The sequence below is a fragment of the Monodon monoceros genome, unplaced genomic scaffold, assembly GCF_005190385.1.
Source record: "Monodon monoceros isolate NGI ecotype Baffin Bay Population unplaced genomic scaffold, NGI_Narwhal_1 Super_Scaffold_5, whole genome shotgun sequence".
Taxonomy (NCBI): domain Eukaryota; kingdom Metazoa; phylum Chordata; class Mammalia; order Artiodactyla; family Monodontidae; genus Monodon; species Monodon monoceros.
This window is the reverse complement of record NW_021703782.1, coordinates 47297632-47318053: the sequence shown is the minus strand read 5'-3', so window position 1 is coordinate 47318053 and position 20422 is coordinate 47297632. Positions and strand designations below refer to the sequence as shown.

The 20422-nt window shown below is 32.5% G+C and overlaps 1 protein-coding gene across 3 annotated transcripts in view; it reads left to right on the top strand.

Moving 5' to 3' along the window:
• The window catches only part of CNTLN (centlein), a 336853-nt gene that overhangs the window by 175742 nt on the left and 140689 nt on the right, over positions 1–20422 (top strand). For 2 of the 3 annotated variants that reach the window (XM_029202569.1, XM_029202571.1), the window contains exons 9-12: positions 6556–6732; positions 8530–8655; positions 14478–14599; positions 15965–16084. In XM_029202569.1, the coding sequence (XP_029058402.1) occupies positions 6556–6732; positions 8530–8655; positions 14478–14599; positions 15965–16084 (545 nt within the window). The remainder of the gene's footprint in view (positions 1–6555; positions 6733–8529; positions 8656–14477; positions 14600–15964; positions 16085–20422) is intronic. The other variant, XM_029202570.1, reaches the window with a different exon arrangement.

Here is a 20422-nt window from a genome sequence, read left to right as displayed (position 1 = left end):
AAGGTAGTCATACATTATTGGAATACAGCCTACTGCGCTTCACATTACACAGATGTGAAGGCCTGATTATAGCTGCTTCATAATTAACAGTGATCCGATTTGTTTTGTGGCATAAATGGTGCATGTGTAGAACATTAGCCATGGCACTCTCATTCAAATTCAACTCAAGGGCTCAGCAGCAGGCGGGTCACGAGCTTCAGGGAGTAGAAGCACAAGCTCCTCCATATGTTCTTGCTGCATCTTACTATGGCTATGAGTGCAAGATAAGTTCCCCAAAGAACCTAATCGTGTTCTGTAATTACAGCGCGGCTTTCTGCTGGCTAGAAATGAGGGAGAAGCTAAAACACTCCCTCATCAGATAATTTGTAAATTACTTTACATGGCGGATGCCTAACTCAGTTGGTTTTCAACTGCTGAAATTATAAATAATTGTAACAGATGTGGCAATATGGCTGGCCTCCAATAAATGAGGCCCTTGATAATTTGGCCAACCCTTTGACAGGCCAATTTAATAAAATGTGAACAAAATCTTCTTGCTAATAATTTATCATCCTTTTTCCCAGTAGAATAAATTTAATTACCCTAGCAGTTAACAAGGTCACACCCAGATGCCAAACTCGGCTACAGTTTTGATAATGCAATCAGGAATTGAGAGGTGATGACAGCGTTGTTGTTTTTTTCATTACCTGGCTTCACATAAACACAGGTGGCGTAGCTTTCTTGTCAGTTTTTAATAATTACAGGCTATTATGGAATGCATAGTTAGCAGATTGAAAACCACACTTTAGTGAATTTGTTTGAGTATGATTGAGGTTTTAATGTATAGAGATGATAATGCATAACAAGCATAGTCCCTTGCTTATACCATTAGTGCACAAATTTTGATTTTTTACTGGTGACATAAGTGTCAAATGTTTATAAAACTTAAGAGTATGCATTATAATAGGTAATGGATTACACATTTCATTCCTTGAATCTAGAAATTCATTTTAGGATACCATTAACAGATATACTTGAAATATTCAGAAATCTGGCAGACTGTGAGGCTTTATAACATACTTTGGAAAAACCTGATTGTGTTTAATTTTGCTTTTTAAGGTAAGAAAACAAATCTATAGAAAAGTCACTTAGTCTCTTAATCCTAAGTTTTAAGTAAGGCCAGGATTAGTTTACTGTTGGTATTAGAATCTGTAGTCAGTGTGTATACTACACAGTTAATACTCTAAACACTGTTCTGTGACATGTAAATATCACTAATTTTTGTCAGTGCAGCCTAATATTTACATGTCATAGAAGAAATAATTAGCTTTTGATTTCTCACTTTCATAACAAAGATACTGTTGTCTACTGGTTGTGACTCTAAGCCAGTAAAGCATCCATTTGTAATCCATTCAGTGTAAAGCTTTATATGGTGTATGGAAATAAATTTATGACATTAAAATTTCCCCCTTTATTTTGCTGTGCCCTGATTTGGCTTTACCACACAAGTGTTAGATACTAAAGGAAAGTTTAATTTGACCACTTTATAGTACTGAATTTTTCAGTATTGTGTTATTAGGTTGGTGTTTATGAGAGGAAATGGTGACATTTTAAAGTTTACCTAAATGTGGTAAATAATTTCATTATATTTTGTGATCTCTAAATGTAATCTGAGTATATTTGGGTTAAAAGTGAATGGATGGAAGAAATGCAAATATTTATATTTTTTAAAAGAGAGTGCTAGCTGACTTTGTTCATAAATTTATTACTCAATTTCATAGTCTTTCTAAAAGGGAGGTGTAAGTTTAAGTTGGTACACTTAATTCCATTTGTGAACTTTTGTGACAAGACTATTTTGATTTATGATATCATATTGATTTAATAGCTTTCTTTTTTCTTTATTATCTTAAGACTGTGATTATTATTGAAGTCATCTGTTCTCAGGTTATGGATGAGTCAGCTAACAGTTTTATAAATTGGCAATAGATATATTTCTGCATTTCTAAAATCAATTTTAAATGAAATGTAAGTTTTTGTAGAGATTCAGGATTTCATGAGAAGAAAATTATGTGTATATTTGTAAATATATATATATGCACTTTTTAAATATTCTGTCTTCTTCCAAGAGGATTTGAGTTGCTTTTCAGAGAACTGTCATTCAGGATGTCAGTTTCTCATATATATATATATATTCATAGGGGTTGGATATTTTATATACACAAATATTACAGATTTTAAACATACATATATGTTTTAACCTATACTTAATTTCCAGTGAGATATTACTTGGAGAGAAACTATTTCTTTTGCTGAGGTATCACGTCCTTTTTAAGTATTTTTGTGTTGCAATAGGCTATATTATGTGTTGACAGGTTTGGAGTTTGTAAATTTCTTAAATAAGTGAGATAATGTATGTGAAATGCTTACCTAAATCTAGGCACTCAACACTTTTCACTAAATGCTAGTTATTATTTTACTGAAGTAGTAAATAAATTAGTATTTTAAATTAAAACTTATTAACAGGACAAAACAATTTAGCTTATAATTCTTTGTAATTGTGATAGTTGTGGAAAAAATTTCTATTTATTAAGCAGTATTCACTCACCCTCCACTGTAGTAATGCTATACAATGTTGCTTGAATTTAAAGCAGCATGACTAGATATTTAATTTATATAATGTTTTAAAAGTAATTGGCACAAGGCTTCACTTTCCCCCTCCTTCTACTCTAATAGCTTTTACAGGAGTTTTTGATCAAAATTGCCTCTGTGAATCAATGTGAAAAAGAAGTTATGTATTAATAATAGTTAATTTAAAGAGATTAGTTCCAATTGGAGGCATTTGGATGCATACTCCACTGATCATTTCTTATCAGATTATCTATGGTCTAGCACCATACCATTATCTTCCAAGATTATAAACTAAAAAGTGCACAAGGATTTTTGACATTAGAGGAAAAAGTTTATTTATAAAATACTAATAATTCTTAGCAAGAAATGTTAAATTTTCAAAGATTCTAAGATTTTTAGGGCAATAGATGGAGTGAACTTCCACAGACAGGCGATTGATTGTCTTAATCTTGCTAGGCTTGTAAAGCAGCACTTAGAAAGGGTAAGAATAAGTAAGGATATATGAAGATATATATTATACCTATAATAATTATACATGTAATTATTATGTTTAAAAAGCTGGTTAAATGAGTATAGTATGAATGGGGGACAAAAGAGTAACTTGGCAGTCAAGTAACCTGACAAACACTACTTTGGTAGTGTGATCAAGTTCAGTGTCAGCAGTCAAATCATGTTGATAGTATGTACCCTTGATATGATATGATGGCTTCTGTGATCTTCCTCCCAAAAATTCATAACCCCAGTCTAATCATGATGAAAACATAGACAAATTCCAGTAGAGGGCCATCCTATCAAAACAATATACCTAAATAGTACTCCACAACACTGTCAATGTCATCAAAAATAAGAAAAGTCTGATAAAGTGTCCCAGCCAAGAGTTGCTGACATGACAACTAAATGTAGTGTGGTATCATGGATGGGATCTGGGAACAGAAAAGAACATTAGGTAAAAACTATGGAAAGTTGAATAAACTAGGGACTTCAGTTAAAAATAGTGTATGAAAATTGGTTCATTAATTTTAACAAATGTACCGTATTAATTTTAGTTGTCAATAATAGGGGAAACTGGGTGGGTGGGGATAGGAGGTGTAGGAGAAGTCTCTATAGTATCTGCTCAGTTTTTCTGTAAATGTAAAGCTGTTATAAAAAATAAAGCTAGTAATAAAAAAGAAGTTAAACGTCAGAATTAAAATGGTTTTCCTTTTCCCTTTAAAATATGGGAACTATATCCCAAACTTATCGTTAGTGAATTCTGAGAGATGATATGATAGAGGCTTTCATTTGTATTTCCCCTATCTGTACTGAAATTTTTATACTGAACTTTTTATCCCTTTTATTTGCAGAAAAAATTACATTTTAAAAACTATTTAGTGACATGTTCATTGTAAAAAAATTAAGGAAATTCAGATATGTATGAAGAAAATTCACATATAATACCTCCATTCAGAAATAATGCTATAAATTCAGGGTTTGGTGAAATTTATGTCCATACAGTATGCTGTATTCTTCTGTAACCTGTGCCTTTCTCACTTAACAGTTTATCATAGATATCTTTCTGTATCAACCCTCAGCATGATTAGAACAAAGTCCAAGGCTTGGTACATTATGTTCTTTGATTCATATTTCAAAATTTCCCTAGGAAATTTGTAGCAGTCTATACTCCCACCACCATGTTCTCAAGATACAAGGGTCATAAACTGAGTCTGGCCAATATTGTAAAATTAGATTTCTCTTAGAAATTTGAATTCCTCCATTCTTTTGAAAAGTCAGTAGATCTGGCAGTAATGGGCCACATTCCTCTGTGAAAACAGCTGGCTGGAGCTGAATAGCTACTACTACAAATACCCTCCTTATTCCCTCAAAATGAGGGTGACTGCGATTTGATGTTTCATTTTACTTATACTTTTAAAAGTGGTTATATTAAGAGAAATGTGAAATACTTCATGTGCATGTATCTCTAGCAAAAGTGATAAAAGACGAGAGAGAGAGAGAGAGAAAGAAGACTCCATTTTTGAAAAACTGAGAGAGTGCATAAGTTTCCTTGTGGAAGTAAAGTATATATGTATATGTTCAATATATATACAAAGTGTCTCTGTCGAATGAATTTTAAAGCTATAATTTAAACATAACTCATTTTACTTATTTATTTACATTATGGCTCCTATGTGAGCTGGAGTTAATCACTACTTAAATAGTATTTTAATTTTGAAGTTCTGTTATTGTTTACTGACGAATTTTAAAGGAATTCTCCCTAAATAAGAAATCTTTTATTATTATAGTAGCAATGTCCACTGTTGGAGGCTTTTTAATATCTTCATAAATATTTTAATGATTTAGAATTGCAGCTTCTTGACCAAATATTCATGTTTTTATATTCTTATCTGTTGCATTATAACCCAATGATGACTTGGAAAACTCATTTATTAAAGAGCAGAGGATTGCTTATTGGATATACCAATAAGCTAAAATTATGTTTTTCCATTTTTTTTCTAAATTTTTGTTTGATTTTGAACAATTTATTTAAAATTTCTTTGGTAAATGATATGATATTAATATATTCATTGTAATTTTATATAACAAAACCAGAATAAGAATAGGTAGACTTTGTAAATTGTTCATATTGGCAGCCCAAAGGAAAAATTTATAAGCATCATAAATCTGTTTACAAAAGAGGAGGAAAGAATAAATAAAAGCCATACAGTGGTTAAAGGAGGAGAAAAGAATAGGTCAGACTCCTTTAGAGTTTGGAAGAAAAGTGCTTAAGGTATTTTAATTTGATGTTCAATGCAAGCTAATAGAGTCAGTATTTAATATTGTAAGTGTGGTAACAGTACAATATAAACAACATTCTGAGGAAAATATTTAGTGTTGTGATAGAATAAAGATTGGGAAACAAATCAGGTGACTTATATATGAGGAAAGTGTAATAGTATGATGATAGTATAATGAGATGATCCTTCTCTTTATAGAAATTACAGGTTAGGATTAGTAAAAATTTGCCTATCCCCTAAAAAAAGAAAAAAGTAGTCAAAACCAAGAAAAGGTAATATTTCTCATTGTTAGTTCAGAAAAGTTAAACATACATATTTTTCTTATAATCCTTAGGAATATCATTTAGGAAGGATGGGGCTCTCCACATTTTAAATGAAACTATTTTCAGGGCTACTGGATCCATGTTGATAATATTAGAATCATAAGATCTGACTTTTCTTTCCTGGAAATCAACAAAAACTTGGTTTCACTATGATCTAGTGTTTTTGTTTTTTGTAAATGGAGTGGTTAATTTGAAATAGTTTATATGCATGGATTTTAATGGTCTCAAGTATATTCAGTTAAGATGGTGGTACAATTTTGTTGAATGCTAGTTTTCATGAATAGGTTTCTTACAAACTTAATTTTCCTGTGATTTCTGTTGTTAAAATGTGGTGCTTACCCATTAACAGTTTATCTGGCATGGGAATAAATTTCAAAGGAGAAGACTGTGAACTCTGCTGACTTTAAAAAGTATCAGAGTTCTTTGAGTTATTACTAGATTATAATATATTAAAAGCTAATTAGACATATAGTGCTGTTGGTTTCTTTTTCTCAGGTTTATATTCGGTGGTATTGCATTAAGCATTTACTGAGGAAATACCTATGTGTATAATCATTAATTTGAAATAATTTTATAGATGAGTTGTGTATATCATGCACAACTTTAAATTTTTTCTCCTGAAAATCTGTATGACAGTATTACTTATGAAAATATTTATACAGACTCTTGGTTATTTTATTGAAAATGCCGTTCTATAAGGATGATAGAAGCTTAGCTAATTCAGGTTTACGGTTTATTTTTGAAATGAAATGTTCTTTCTTGGAATACTTATGATTTATATAATGTAGTAACATATATAAATATTTGCATGAATGTGTAAATAATGTAAGACACAAACATACTTTTTAAAATAGGTTTCTCAACAGCCATCTTTATCGAGCTTAGAAACCTTAATGGTCTCACAGAAGTCTGAAATTGAGTATTTACAGGAGAAACTGAAAATAGCAAATGAAAAACTATCAGAGAACAGATCTACCAACAAGGGTTCCTCAGAGAAGAGCATCTTGACAAGTACTGAAAGGAAACATAAGGTAGGGGCATTTGTCATTTTGTAAATTTGTCAGGATGAGGTTGGCAAGGCAAGTGATGAAGTTAAAAAACAAACAGCAGCATTTACTTCTCTGCTTATATTTCTGGAAGCTTTTAAAAAATATTCTGTGTCAAATGTTTTATAAAATCATGGCTGGGAGTAGCAAGTTTTCCCTTTTTGAACTGAATAATATGTTCCTTATTTAATTAATTAAATATATTAGTAATGATATACCTCTTTCGCGTAAATTAACATTCTTATATTAAAAAGTTTTGATAAGTATCCCTCATCTATCTAATCTATAGATAAATTAAGTAGAAATTTTAATGTGGTATTAGTCCTTAATTCAATTTTCTAATTTTAATTAGAAGAAAAATATATCTTAATGTTTCTATTTCATTGAGCTGTGATATTTAAAATACTGCCCATGTGCAATATAAACTATAAAATGGAATTTAACATTAATATGTGCAGTTACATATTTTCAGATTTAAAGGTGTAACAGTGGAGAATAATAAGCAAATTTTTTGTGGCATGATTCTTATTTATTAATGTCTCAGCTTTTCCTTTTTGTAGTATTTATTGCATATTTTTATTATATTGCAAAAGATTCTATGAACATTAATATAAACATTTCAGAATATCACATTGTAAATATATTATTTCTATATAAATTGAATTAAGCTTTTCCTAAAAGTAAGGAGTTTTAGAAGTATGTTTCTCACACTTGTTACTTCAGCAGTAGAAAATATTTTTAAAAGTAGAAAATCATGTTTTCAATTCTCATTCTTTTCATTTTTTCCTATGAGTAGGACAAATGTCTTAATAAAGGAAGTATTTAAAATGAGACCTATGTTTCTGTGGCATTCTTATTTACTCCCCCTAATATTATTAGTAATTTTCAGAACTAGCTTTATTTATGTATGTATGTATGTATTTAAACATAACTCCGTTATATGTTTCTTGCCATTTTGGAGTAGTTTCACAGCATTGAGCTTTATTTAAATGAAAGAAAATACTCCTAAAATTGAGAGACCTTATAGGGCCTAATTTGGTTGTGTGCTGTATTGTTGAGCTTTAAAAATGTACTGCTTTGTTGTTTCATTGCGTTTAACAAAAGTCAAGAAAATGAGAGTGAAATTTTGAAAGAATTTTCTTTCTTTTTCATAAGGACATGCAGTAAGTATGAACAATATGTTGCCCAGCTTAATAGTTGCTTTCACATATTCCTTCTCCAGATTGGTATATGAAGCTGTACATGATATAAACACATTCTTGTCTCTAGTTAGCCACATTATAGTTAATGACCATATGGTCATTATGGTATAAGATCTACTGTCTGTTGTATTTATATTCCTCAAGCATATTGTTCCTTCAACTTCACAGTGTGTTAAACTATTTCAAAGGGAAAAAAATCCTTTCCCTCTTGTTTCTGGTTGTCCTATCAAGTGTAACCTTGGACCCTTATAGAGCAATTAGACCAGCCTCTATCCCCTCCTTTGTAATGAGGTTTCTTGCATTTCTGAGTCTATAACCCTTTAGTCTTCCCTAATGGGACATCATTATTCTGAAAGAAACAATGTAAATGTAAATGAATATTCTCATTAATGAGTCACAGAGAAACCTTTAGCGGTAGCACTGTGGTAATTCTGCTTGTTATTTCTCTGGTATTCCATGCAAGATTTTTTCTTTTTATAATTCATTATTAGTATTCAAAATTACTTGTTCTTTAATTTTGCATGTCTTTCATAATCCAGTGTTCCAACTAGTTCAACCATGTCCTTGTTTTATTCTCGAGGAACCACCTGTGAAACGCTCAAGGTCTTTGTCCCCAAAGAGCCCTTTCTTAGACTCAGAGGAGCTAAAGAAGCTGAGAAATGCTGAAAGAAAGATTGAAAACTTAGAGAAGGTACTACAGCTAAAGGTGAACATTAAATCCTTTCTTTAGTAATAACCTTGCATAGGTAAGGATATACCAAAGTAAACATTCATTTCGCAAATTACTGCTTATCATTTATCTTTCCTGAATTTAATTACTTTTTAAAAAAATGTGTAAATTGGTTAGTCTAGTTCTTAAGATTTCTGAGGATCGTAAAGTAATAAAAAATTTTGCTACTTTAAAAAATAAATGTTTATTCACTATTTTAAAATTATTAGGGAATATTTTGACTCTGTATTGGGAATAAATTTCTTATAGTTTTTCAGAGACCAAAAAATACAACTACAGCAAATGGAAAGGGAAATTTCCTGTGGTTCTTTATATATGATAAACATACACAAAGAAACGTGAGTTAACAACCATGCTAACCTAGTTCAGGCCACTTAAAATTGTCCTTCACAGAAAAATTATACAAAGTGGCAAATAAATATGTATTATTTTTTCCATTTCAACTGAATTTGTCTCAGAATGCATGACATTTGAATCTGTGTTCTTCCAGTCTTTAAGAAGCATATGCATTTATTGTTCTATCTTTAAGAGTTTATACTTTCCAACTCATACTTTGTGAATTATCTTTCTCAGAAGAAGTTAGTTATGTGTATTGAACCAATTTTATGTGACTCTATTGAGAGCTTTAATTTTTTCTGTGAATTTAATATGGCTAAACTTGTCATTCTTCATTCACAACTACCGGAAGGCCAACACTATTTGAGATTTAGCCATTTAACTGAATCTCAAATAGTTTTATAATATTCTGTGACAAGCCCAATTTACAGATGATTAGAATCCAAATATTTAAAACTTAGATTCTTTGTCAGATAGATTATTCTTAGGAGGAAAATGTTTTGTACTCTAGAGCAAAATATAGTTTAGAGATATAGTTAACCGTAAGCTACAATTGGAAGTTTTTTTCTGCCTTTTCACTAAACATTGTTTTAATTTATATTTATTCAGAGTTAAACTATTAGTTCTAAACAAAGGGAAATTATCATCTATTGTTTCTCCCAAAAATAAAATGATCAGATGACCTCAGCTTGCTAACATTTAGCCTACTTGAAATTTATACACCTGTAGTTATTTGCTCATTCATTTGTTTACTCATTTGTAACTTATTGGCTAATGCAATTAGCTAAGCATTGCGCTAGTCACTTGTATAACAGGAGAAAAAAAATGATGCTGAGTAAATAGTTAGAATCTAGTGTATTGGTGTGAACGTGGAGGTACAAACAGGATATTATGGGCATGTTTAGGACACCATCATCCTTCTTTTGCATAATTCTTGAAATTTACATACCAAGGCTTCTACTTCTGTCCTCTATTAATCTGGGTTCTCTGGAGAAATAGAAACAATAAGATATAATCCTTTAGTCTTCCCTAATGAGATATCATTATTCTGAAATACATATATGTGTGTGTGTGTGTGTGTGTGTGTGTTTACATATATATATATATATATATATAGAGAGAGAGAGAGAGAGAGAGAGAGAGAGAGAGATTGATTGATTTACTCTAAGGAGAATTGGCTTATATGATCACATGATTATGGAGTCTGAGATGTCCAAGATCTGTAGTCGTCAAATTGGAGATCCAGGAGAGCTAATGGTATAGTTCCAGCCTGAGTCCAAAGGCCTGAGAACCAGGAGAGCTAATGATGTAAGTTCCAGTCCCAATCTGAGTCCGAAAGCAGGAGACCAGTGTCCCAGCTCAAAGACAGTCAGGCAGAAAGAATTCTTTCTTACTCAGCCTTTTATTCTGTTCAGGCCTTCAGTGGATTGGATGAAGCCCATCAGATTGGGGAGAGCAATCTGCTTTATTTAGTGTATTGATTCAAATGTTAATTTCATACAGAAACACCCTCACAGATACACCCAGGAACAGCCATTAACCAAATACCTGAGCGGTCAAATTAACATAAAAAATTAACCATCACATATCCCATTCAGTAGTAGAGCAACTCCACTCATTTGCCCCCAAAAGTCTGTGAGTCTTTTTTAGTTCCTTGTTTTTGGCAGGAAGGAGTAGAGCAATTCAGACATTTTTAGATCTATTCTCTTCCACTTCTTAAATTTCTTGTTTCAGAGAGTCTCAGAAACATTATACTAATTCATTTCCTCATTCCTTTTTTCTAATAACTGCTCTCTTGGATGAGGCCTCAAGTTTATTTTTAGAGTAAAATTATTTTTCACACAATTTCTTTTTCATTTATATTTTTTCTGTGTTCTTTCAAGTTAATTGATGATAATTGTGAATTTCAAATGATTGTTTTTTTTCACAGATTTGCAAGATAAGGGAAAAATGGGAGCAAATTTTTTTCTTTGCATTTTATCATTTGGTAGGAAAGGATTTCTTATTTTAAAGGAGCAAAATAGCTGAATGAAAAAGGCACTATAATCAGTAGCATTTAACAAAAGGAATGGGTAAACAAAACATGTATATTAAAGCAACTCCAAGGAGAGTAGTTGGGCCCAGGGCATTTTTAAATTTACCACCTGACTATAGTAAATGTAACTCATGTTTAGTGAAGACAGAAGACCTGTTTCTATCTTCTTGATTATTAGGCTATAGTATTAATGCTATTGCTATTACTCAAGCACATGTGAGTATAAGGTAAGATAGGAATTAGTGGTGTGTTTGTGTTAGTTTCCTAGGGCTGCTGTGACAAACTACCATAAACTGACTAGCTTTAAAAGAACAGAAATGTATTGTCTCAAAGTTCTGGATGCTAGAAAACTCCAAAATCAAGGTGTCAACAGGGTTAGTTCCTTCTGAAGTCTGTGTGGGAAAATCTGTTCCATTCATCTCTCCTAGCTTCTGGTAGTCTCAGGTGTTCCCTGGCTTATAGATGGCCTTCTCCTTGTGTCTTCACATCACCTTCCCTCTATTCAAGCCTCTCTCTGTGTCTAAATTTCTCCTTTTTATGAAGACCAATCATATTGGATTAGGACCCACCCTATCTCATTTTAACTTGTTTATCTCTATAAAGATCCTGTCTCCAAACAAAGTCACATTCTGAGATAATGGGGTTAGCACTCCAACATATCTTTTAGGGAGAGATTCATTTCAACACATAACAGTGTCTTATGGTTTTTAAAATACATTGGGATCATGGAGCTCCTTTTGAAGACCATTCCCCACTAATACACGTTGAATTTTTGTCATGGTCTTTCCCATGTTGGTATTCTTTTGAATACTGCTCTTCAAGAACCTAATGGGAACATGGCAGACAAAATGTTCCTTGCTTAAATATGTGAGCAATGGATTAACGTTTTTCTATTTTTGTGATCCTTTAACATACCAATGTGCATTGTGAATCTGTAGGAAGGTAGAGATACATTATTTATCAGATTTACTTGATTATACCTATTAATATTTCCCAAAAGACTGTTGCTCCATGGAAGATACTGTTGGAAACACTAAACTAAAGACAAAAGGCATGATCATGGCATGGTAGGTAGCTTTAGGGTCCCAAGTTCATCACCAAGGTGGATTGAAGGGAGGGAGGGAGGGAGGAACAAAGAAATTTCAGGAGCCTATGGTACATATGTATATAAATTTTGATACATTGGCATGCTCTTCATGCATATTATTCTAATACTATATATTATAATAAAATATAATTGTATAAACATTAACATATTGTCTTACTAAGCTCTCTTCTGTGGCTAGTTGTACCTGTTTTCAAGATGGGCAACCAATGTTGTAATTGTAGAGTCAATAGTAATAGAAGAGATGAAAGTTCTTATTATAAAAATCTCACCCAATTCCAAATCCTGAATTCATGGGTATAGTGAATTATAAAATTTAATTTGGAAACCAGTGCATCAGAGCTTTATGAAATTCTTACTATCCTTGTGATTACTAGTGCCATGAATCTCTGCTTTACTGACTTTCATGCATTTGGCAACTTAATTCTTTTAGTACTTTTCTATGCCATTTAATAACATTAATATGTCCTTTGAATATAGTTTATATGTCTTTTATTTTTTAATGCTCTAATATTCATGAAGTTTATACATTCTGCTGAAATTAAACATCCATGGAATCCTTGGTATTCTATAAATTTTTTTTCTTAAGAAACCTTGCTATCATACTCTGAAGATTGAGCCACTGTTTTATTAATAGTGTACATGTTCTTAGTTTGCTTTATGACTGTCAAGAAACCTTTGAGCAAACGATTATTTGATCAAGAATCATTTCTGTTCTTATCAACTCAAGTAGAATTACAAACATCATTGAGAAAAGTCAGTTGATGCAACTTTACTATTTTCTAATATTTTAGTCATTGAGACTTGTTTGTACACAGAAGTTAGAGCCTCTAGTTTAGCTAGTTTAATTACAAAATACATAGAAGTTACTCTGTAAATATTTTATTGAATGATCTAATAAATCGACCTAGTTCCGTGACTGTCCATGGGATATTTTTGGCTTGCTGACTCTAGAATGCAGGCTTAGTAGTTGTGGCACATGGGCTTAGTTGCTCCGCGGCATGTGGGATCTTCCCGGACCAGGGGTCGAACCCATGTCTCCTGCATTGGCAGGCAGATTCGTAACCACTGTGCCACCAGGAAAGTCCATAAATAGCTTCATTTTGAAGATGGAGAAATTGAGACATGTTGAATTTAAGCAGCTATGTCAAGGTAAAATTTAGTAAGTTTGAGCAGCAGGAGTTGAACTCTTATCAGCACTTAACACCCTGCATATAATAGGTTATTAATATATGGTTCTCCAGTTGAAACAAACAAAATGGAATTCTGTATCCTGAATTTTTAACCATAGTATTAAACCATGCTACTTTTTATCAAGTAATTATGCAGTGGCTGTGATTTATATCTTCTAAAACTCTTTAGAATAACATTTATTCTAGTTTCCCCGTCAGTGATGCCGTTTTCATGCTTTTTCATCAAGCACTTCCATTTCCATATGGCATACATACCACTCGGTACACACAGGGCTCAAATACGTCCTAATAACTACTTAAGAGAATTATTGACGTTTTCCTACTAGATATATATTCAAAGTATAATGGCAACATATAAATACCGTTGAGACAGGTAAAATTGCAGTAAAATAATGCAGACTCTATAAGGTATTAACTCACTGTTGGTATGAGAGACAGATAGTCAATGAAACAGTACATTTGGCTTCTAAATGATAAGGGCATCACTGTTAATACTTGGGAAGAGGACAGAGTAAAAAGCTCACTTTTGCTTTGAGCCTCTATTGGGCAAGCACAGTGCCAGGGGCTTTACCTATATGTTAGTTTATTTAGTTTAATTGTCATAATATAGATTTCTGTGTTCTTTTCCATATTCTATAGTAAAAGAAATTGAATTAATTTAAATAGTATTAAGATTACGGTCTTACTATGATTAGTGTCCTTACACTAATTATATGTGCACTTATAACTATATGTGCACTTATAACTTATAACTAACAAAATAGTGATGCATTATGTGTGGACAAATCCTGGAAAAGAAAAAAAATTAATATGTAAGATTGGTTCATAAATACATGTATATATACTAATTATCAAAAGGGAAAGGAATGAAACAAATTTGATGCCAAAATTTTGAGATTACTTAAGTGATTTTTTAAAATGCCATGAGTGCCTCAAATTTATCAAGCAAACCTGTTCTGTGACTTTAGGAATTCTTCTTTTTCTTCTGCTTAAGTAAGTATTACAGATTAATTCATATTTACATACTATTTTCTTTCAAATTTCATACATAGATTGGTAGCCTTTTATTTGTAACATTATACTAATACTTTGTTCAGACTTGTATACTTGGCTTTTTTGTGTTTTACAGAGCCAAGAAAATGATGAGCTAAGAGATGCCCATGAAAAACACAAGGAAAGGCTACAGATGTTACAGACCAACTACAGAGCAGTAAAAGAGCAATTAAAACAGTGGGAAGAAGGCAGTGGCATGTGAGTTACATAGCTCATAAAGCCATTTCCCTAAATATTAAATGGAACGGAGTAGCATCATATAGGTGATTTAATGGCTTTTGTTTGATTTTAAAGAAATTATTTGGTAGTCAGATCTTTATTGAGGATTTTAAAATAGAGAATATAATAAGTGAAAATAGAAATATGTTAGCAATAACTATAGATTTTCCTATCATTTGCAGAAATAATTAGCATAGGTGATTATGAATGATTGTATATATTTTTAATATATATAGAGTAACTTAACAAAAGTATATAACAAAACAAAAATAGTTCACATCCATATGATTGAAAAACTACTTTAAATAAAATACTGGTGTTACAATATATATAACTCAAAAAGTATTTAAGTTTTATTTGAAAGACATGAGAAATAGGAAATTCACATATATAGTTAACTATCTTAAAACTACTTCAACCTGATATGCAATTTGAAAATGTTTTCTATCCATCAGTTTGTTCTGCAGCTTATCTGAATGAATTGGCAGTCTCAGTTCGATTGCTCTGAACAGGTGTTCAGATCTTGGTTAGTTGTAAATGGCTCCCCTGTTAACAGTATCAACAGAGGGCAAAGGACTGAATGAGTACAGAAAATCTACTACCCTCTTATCTTTTGAGATGGATCCTTTAGGGCAATGTTGATGATACACATTGGTCTGTTCTATAGAGAAATAGTTTCTAAATTAGCCAGTACTGCACTTTTACAAAAGAAAAATGAACAGTTTGTTTTATGTACAAAAAATGAAAACGTAAAGGGCATTTGGCATGTTTTATAGGTAATTGTCACATCTGATTTTTCCTTTGAAGAACAGAAAGTGTTTCATATTGCTTTTCAGTAAAGCAATGATAAATCTATTTGTCCTGGATTTAGCCTCTGCTTACCTCACTTTTTAGTAGTCACTGGAAGTTTGAAGACTACTTGCTAACTATCTGATATTCTGATATTCACTGATAACTGCTTGTTTTAAGATAGAGCACATAAACCACATTCAGATTGGTTGACAGCAAATTCTAGATGTGTTGATTGCTTATAGTCCTTTTTTGAAACTGTGACATTTCTGCAATGTATGTTTTATTACTAGTAGAATGAATGAGAGAAATAGACCTGAGAATATCACGTGTTTGCTTAAAAGTTTGCTTTCCATAGCAGCAGTTTAGCTTTTTAGGAAATCATGATCTAGGATTTTAATTTCTACATACTTAGGTTTTAGGAAATTCATTGCATAGTGAACTTGATTTAGAAATTTGGTCAATAGATATTTTCAAATTTTAGGGAATGTATAAATGAATTTTTATTACACTTTGAACATGTTAAGTAAGAAAGCAATGTCATTTTAAAAATAGGATGGAAATCAGGAAAATAAAGAGAGCAGATCCCCAAAAACTTCGACAAGAAGATTCTGATGCTGTATGGAATGAACTGGCCTATTTCAAAAGGGAGAACCAGGAGCTAATGATTCAAAAGTGAGTTTCTTTTTTTTAACAATGTCTACTTAGATAAACATTTGAGAGAAATTCTTTGTGTCTGAAAGGCCATGAGAGAAATTCCTTATAAAACTTGGAAAATGAAATAATCTGGTTTGCCTGTAAAAGTGAGGAAAAAAGATTAGCTTTTAAAATATATATATGTATAATGCAATAACAAGTTGCACATTTGCTAGCTCTAGCTGAAACTGTATAATATGATCTAGGGATTGTGTTAATTAATGTGGCTCTCATCTGTTGGAGGTGTCGCTCTTCATTAGCCTGTATTTTAGACACTGCCGTGCTTCATTTTTGGAATGAGGTGGAGAGGGGATAACCTAGCCAGGCATCCTTGTTTGATCTCCTAGATACATACGCAATGCAGAATGCCTGAGCTCTCTTGGTTCCCTGCCCTGTCCTGCTAATCCCAGCTGAGCTCATTATGGTGTAGCCTTGCTGCTACTCTTGGAGCTAGAGCTGTCCAAGCTAATTACTGGTAGCAGCAGAACTGCCTGTTAAAGGTCTGGTATGGATCTGCTAACATGGTCCTTGGCGGTGACCTGCAAAAGACACGAGGGAATTGCTTTCTTTATTGCTGTGCACTGCCTGTCCTTTGGGCTTAATGCTGATCCCTCCACATAGGTGTTTTAGCTGCCCTAAGTATAAAACTTGATGAAGGATACTCATATTTTAGAAAACATACAGTTTGCTTCCTTGATCTTATAATTCACAAGGTATTATATTCAGCTTGGCAAAGAAAGGACACTTTTTTTTTTTTTTAACAGAAAGGAGTTAGACCAGCACAATTAGCCTCTTGCTAGTTAACTATTTCTTCATTTAGAGTTAAATTTTTTACACTCAGACCATGGAATTTTTTTGAAGGCTGGATATCTTTTAGATTACTAGAATTTAGTATCATGTGGCATAATGTGATTAAATATTATTGAATTTTCATAGCTGTAAATTAGAATCTTATTTTACATACTATATAATAACACATGTAGCTTTAGATTACCACCTTTTCCATGCAATGATAAACTTTTGAAGAAATGATCATATCAGTATACATTTAAATGTATACTTCCAATTACCTCAAAGTATACTACATTCTATTAGTATTAAATGTTTGATGCTGATAATAAAGTTTCTTATCTTGAAAATTTTTATAGATTTTATAGATTTGTCCCAAATATATTCCCTGATAATTTTTGATAACTTTTTTGAGATATAATTCACAAGCCATGTAATTCACCATATAAAGTGAACAAGTCAGTGGTTTTTAGAATATTCGAAGAGTGTGCACCCATCATCACAATAAATTTTAGAACAATTTCATTACCTACTCCCAAAAAAAGCCCCACACAGTTTACCTGTTACCTCCATTAATTCTTCCACTGCTCTCCACCCCTTAGTTAACCACTAATCTGCTTTCTGTGGGTATAGATTTACCTGTTCTGGACATTTCATATAAATGGAGTCATATAATATGTGGTTCTTTGTGACTAGCTTCTTTCACTTAACATAATATTTTCATAGGGTTTATCTGTGGTGTAGCATGTATTTGTACTTTCTCTGATAATCTTTAGTGATTTTTTTGTCTCCAAATACAAAAGTTAATTTTGGACAAAATAGGTGTGAAACCTAATTAACTAGTTGCAAGATCTAATCTATTCAAAAAAAATTCAAGCAGAGGTTAGTTGTAAGTGGTGTTTATTTGAGGTTTATTTTGCTCATTAATGAAATAGAACTAAAGAAAAAAATAATAAAGCCTTTTTAAGGAAGTTTGGGAACTGTTAGAACCCTGGTCTGTTCACCCAGCAGTATGCATATGTTACAAGTAGCGCTGTAAATTAGATGCTAAGAGTCATTAAAAGTGTGGATTTTTTCCCCCTGAAATTCATTTAAATTTATTAATGTGATAGCCATTTGAAAAATATTTATTTTTCATATCAGTTTTAATTTATTAAATAATAGTGAAGTTTGAGGTGATAACCTTGAAGAGCGCTAAATAATTGATATAAACTTTAAGTCATATAATAATGTTTTGGGGGGTGGATTATTTTGTGAAACATTTATTCAGTTAAGAAATGTGTTTGAGTTACTGCTGTGTGACAGGCATTCTGCTAGGTGAATGAAATGAGAACATCAGACAAACTTCCTACTCTCAGGGAGTTTTCTTGGGAACGTTCTAATGAAATATAATGTTAAAACTTAAACTAGAAATATCATGATGAAACAATAAGAAAGGAAACATGTCTTTTTATTCATTGAAGTTTGTTTACTGATGACAGAATTTTTTAATTTATATATAGTACATTTTATTTTTTTATTTATTTTTTATTTTTTTAACATCTCCATTGGGGTATAATTGCTTTACAATGGTGTGTTAGTTTCTGCTTTATAACAAAGTGAATCAGTTATACATATACATATGTTCCCATATGTCTTCCCTCTTGCGTCTCCCTCCCTCCCACTCTCCCTATGCCACCCCTCCAGGCTGTCACAAAGCACCGAGCTAATATCCCTGTGCCATGCGGCTGCTTCCCACTAGCTATCTACCTTACTACGTTTGTTAGTGTGTATATGTCCATGACTCTCTCTCGCCCTGTCAAAGCTCACCCTTCCCCCTCCCCATATCCTCAAGTCCGTTCTCCAGTAGGTCTGCGTCTTTATTCCTGTCTTACCCCTAGGTTCTTCATGACATTTTGTTTTCTTAAATTCCATATATATGTGTTAGCATACGGTATTTGTCTTTTTCTTTCTGACTTACTTCACTCTGTATGCCAGACTCTAGGTCTATCCATCTCATTACAAATAGCTCAATTTCGTTTCTTTTTAAGGCTGAGTAATATTCCATTGTATATATGTGCCACATCTTCTTTATCCATTCATCCAATGATGGGCACTTAGGTTGTTTCCATCTCCGGGCTATTGTAAATAGAGCTGCAATGAACATTTTGGTACATGACTATTTTTGAATTTTGGTTTTCTCACGGTATATGCCCAGTAGTGGGATTGCTGGGTCATATGGTAATACTATTTGTAGTTTTTTAAGGAACCTCCATACTGTTCTCCATAGTGGCTGAACCAATTCACATTCCCACCAGCAGTGCAAGAGTGTTCCCTTTTCTCCACACCCTCTCCAGCATTTATTGTTTCTAGATTTTTTGATGATGGCCATTCTGACTGGTGTGAGATGATATCTCATTGTAGTTTTGATTTGCATTTCTCTAATGATTAATGATGTTGAGCATTCTTTCATGTGTTTGTTGGCATTCTGTATATCTTCTTTGGAGAAATGTCTATTTAGGTCATCTGCCCATATTTGGATTGGGTTGTTTGTTTTTTTGTTATTGAGCTGCATGAGCTGCTTGTAAATTTTGGAGATTAATCCTTTGTCAGTTGCTTCATTTGCAAATATTTTCTCCCATTGTGAGGGTTGTCTTTTGGTCTTGTTTATGGTTTCCTTTGCTGTGCAAAAGCTTTGAAGTTTCATTAGGTCCCATTTGTTTATTGTTGTTTTTATTTCCATTACTCTAGGAGGTGGGTCAGAAAGGATCTTGCTGTGATTTATGTCATAGAGTGTTCTGCCTATGTTTTCCTCTAAGAGTTTGATAGTTTCTGGCCTTACATTTAGGTCTTTAATCCATTTTGAGCTTATTTTTGTGTATGGTGTTAGGGAGTGATCTAATCTCATACTTTCACATGTACCTGTCCAGTTTTCCCAGCACCACTTACTGAAGAGGCTGTCCTTTCTCCACTGTGCATTCCTGCCACCTTTATCAAAGATAAGGTGCCCATATGTGCGTGGGTTTATCTCTGGGCTTTCTATCCTGTTCCATTGATCTATCTTTCTGTTTTTGTGCCAGTACCATACTGTCTTGATTACTGTAGCTTTGTAGTATAGTCTGAAGTCAGGGAGCCTGATTCCTCCAGCTCCTTTTTTCGTTCTCAAGATTGCTTTGGCTATTCGGGGTCTTTTGTGTTTCCATACAAATTGCGAAATTTTTTGTTCCAGTTCTGTGAAAAATGCCAGTGGTAGTTTGATAGGGATTGTATTGAATCTGTAGATTGCTTTGGGTAGTAGATTCCTTTTCACAATGTTGATTCTTCCCATCCAAGAACATGGTATATCTCTCCATCTATTTGTGTCATCTTTAATTTCTTTTATCAGTGTCTTATAATTTTCTGCATACAGGTCTTTTGTCTCCTTAGGTAGGTTTATTCCTAGATATTTTATTCTTTTTGTTGCAATGGTAAATGGGAGTGTTTTCTTGATTTCACTTTCAGATTTTTCATCATTAGTATATAGGAATGCCAGAGATTTCTGTGCATTAA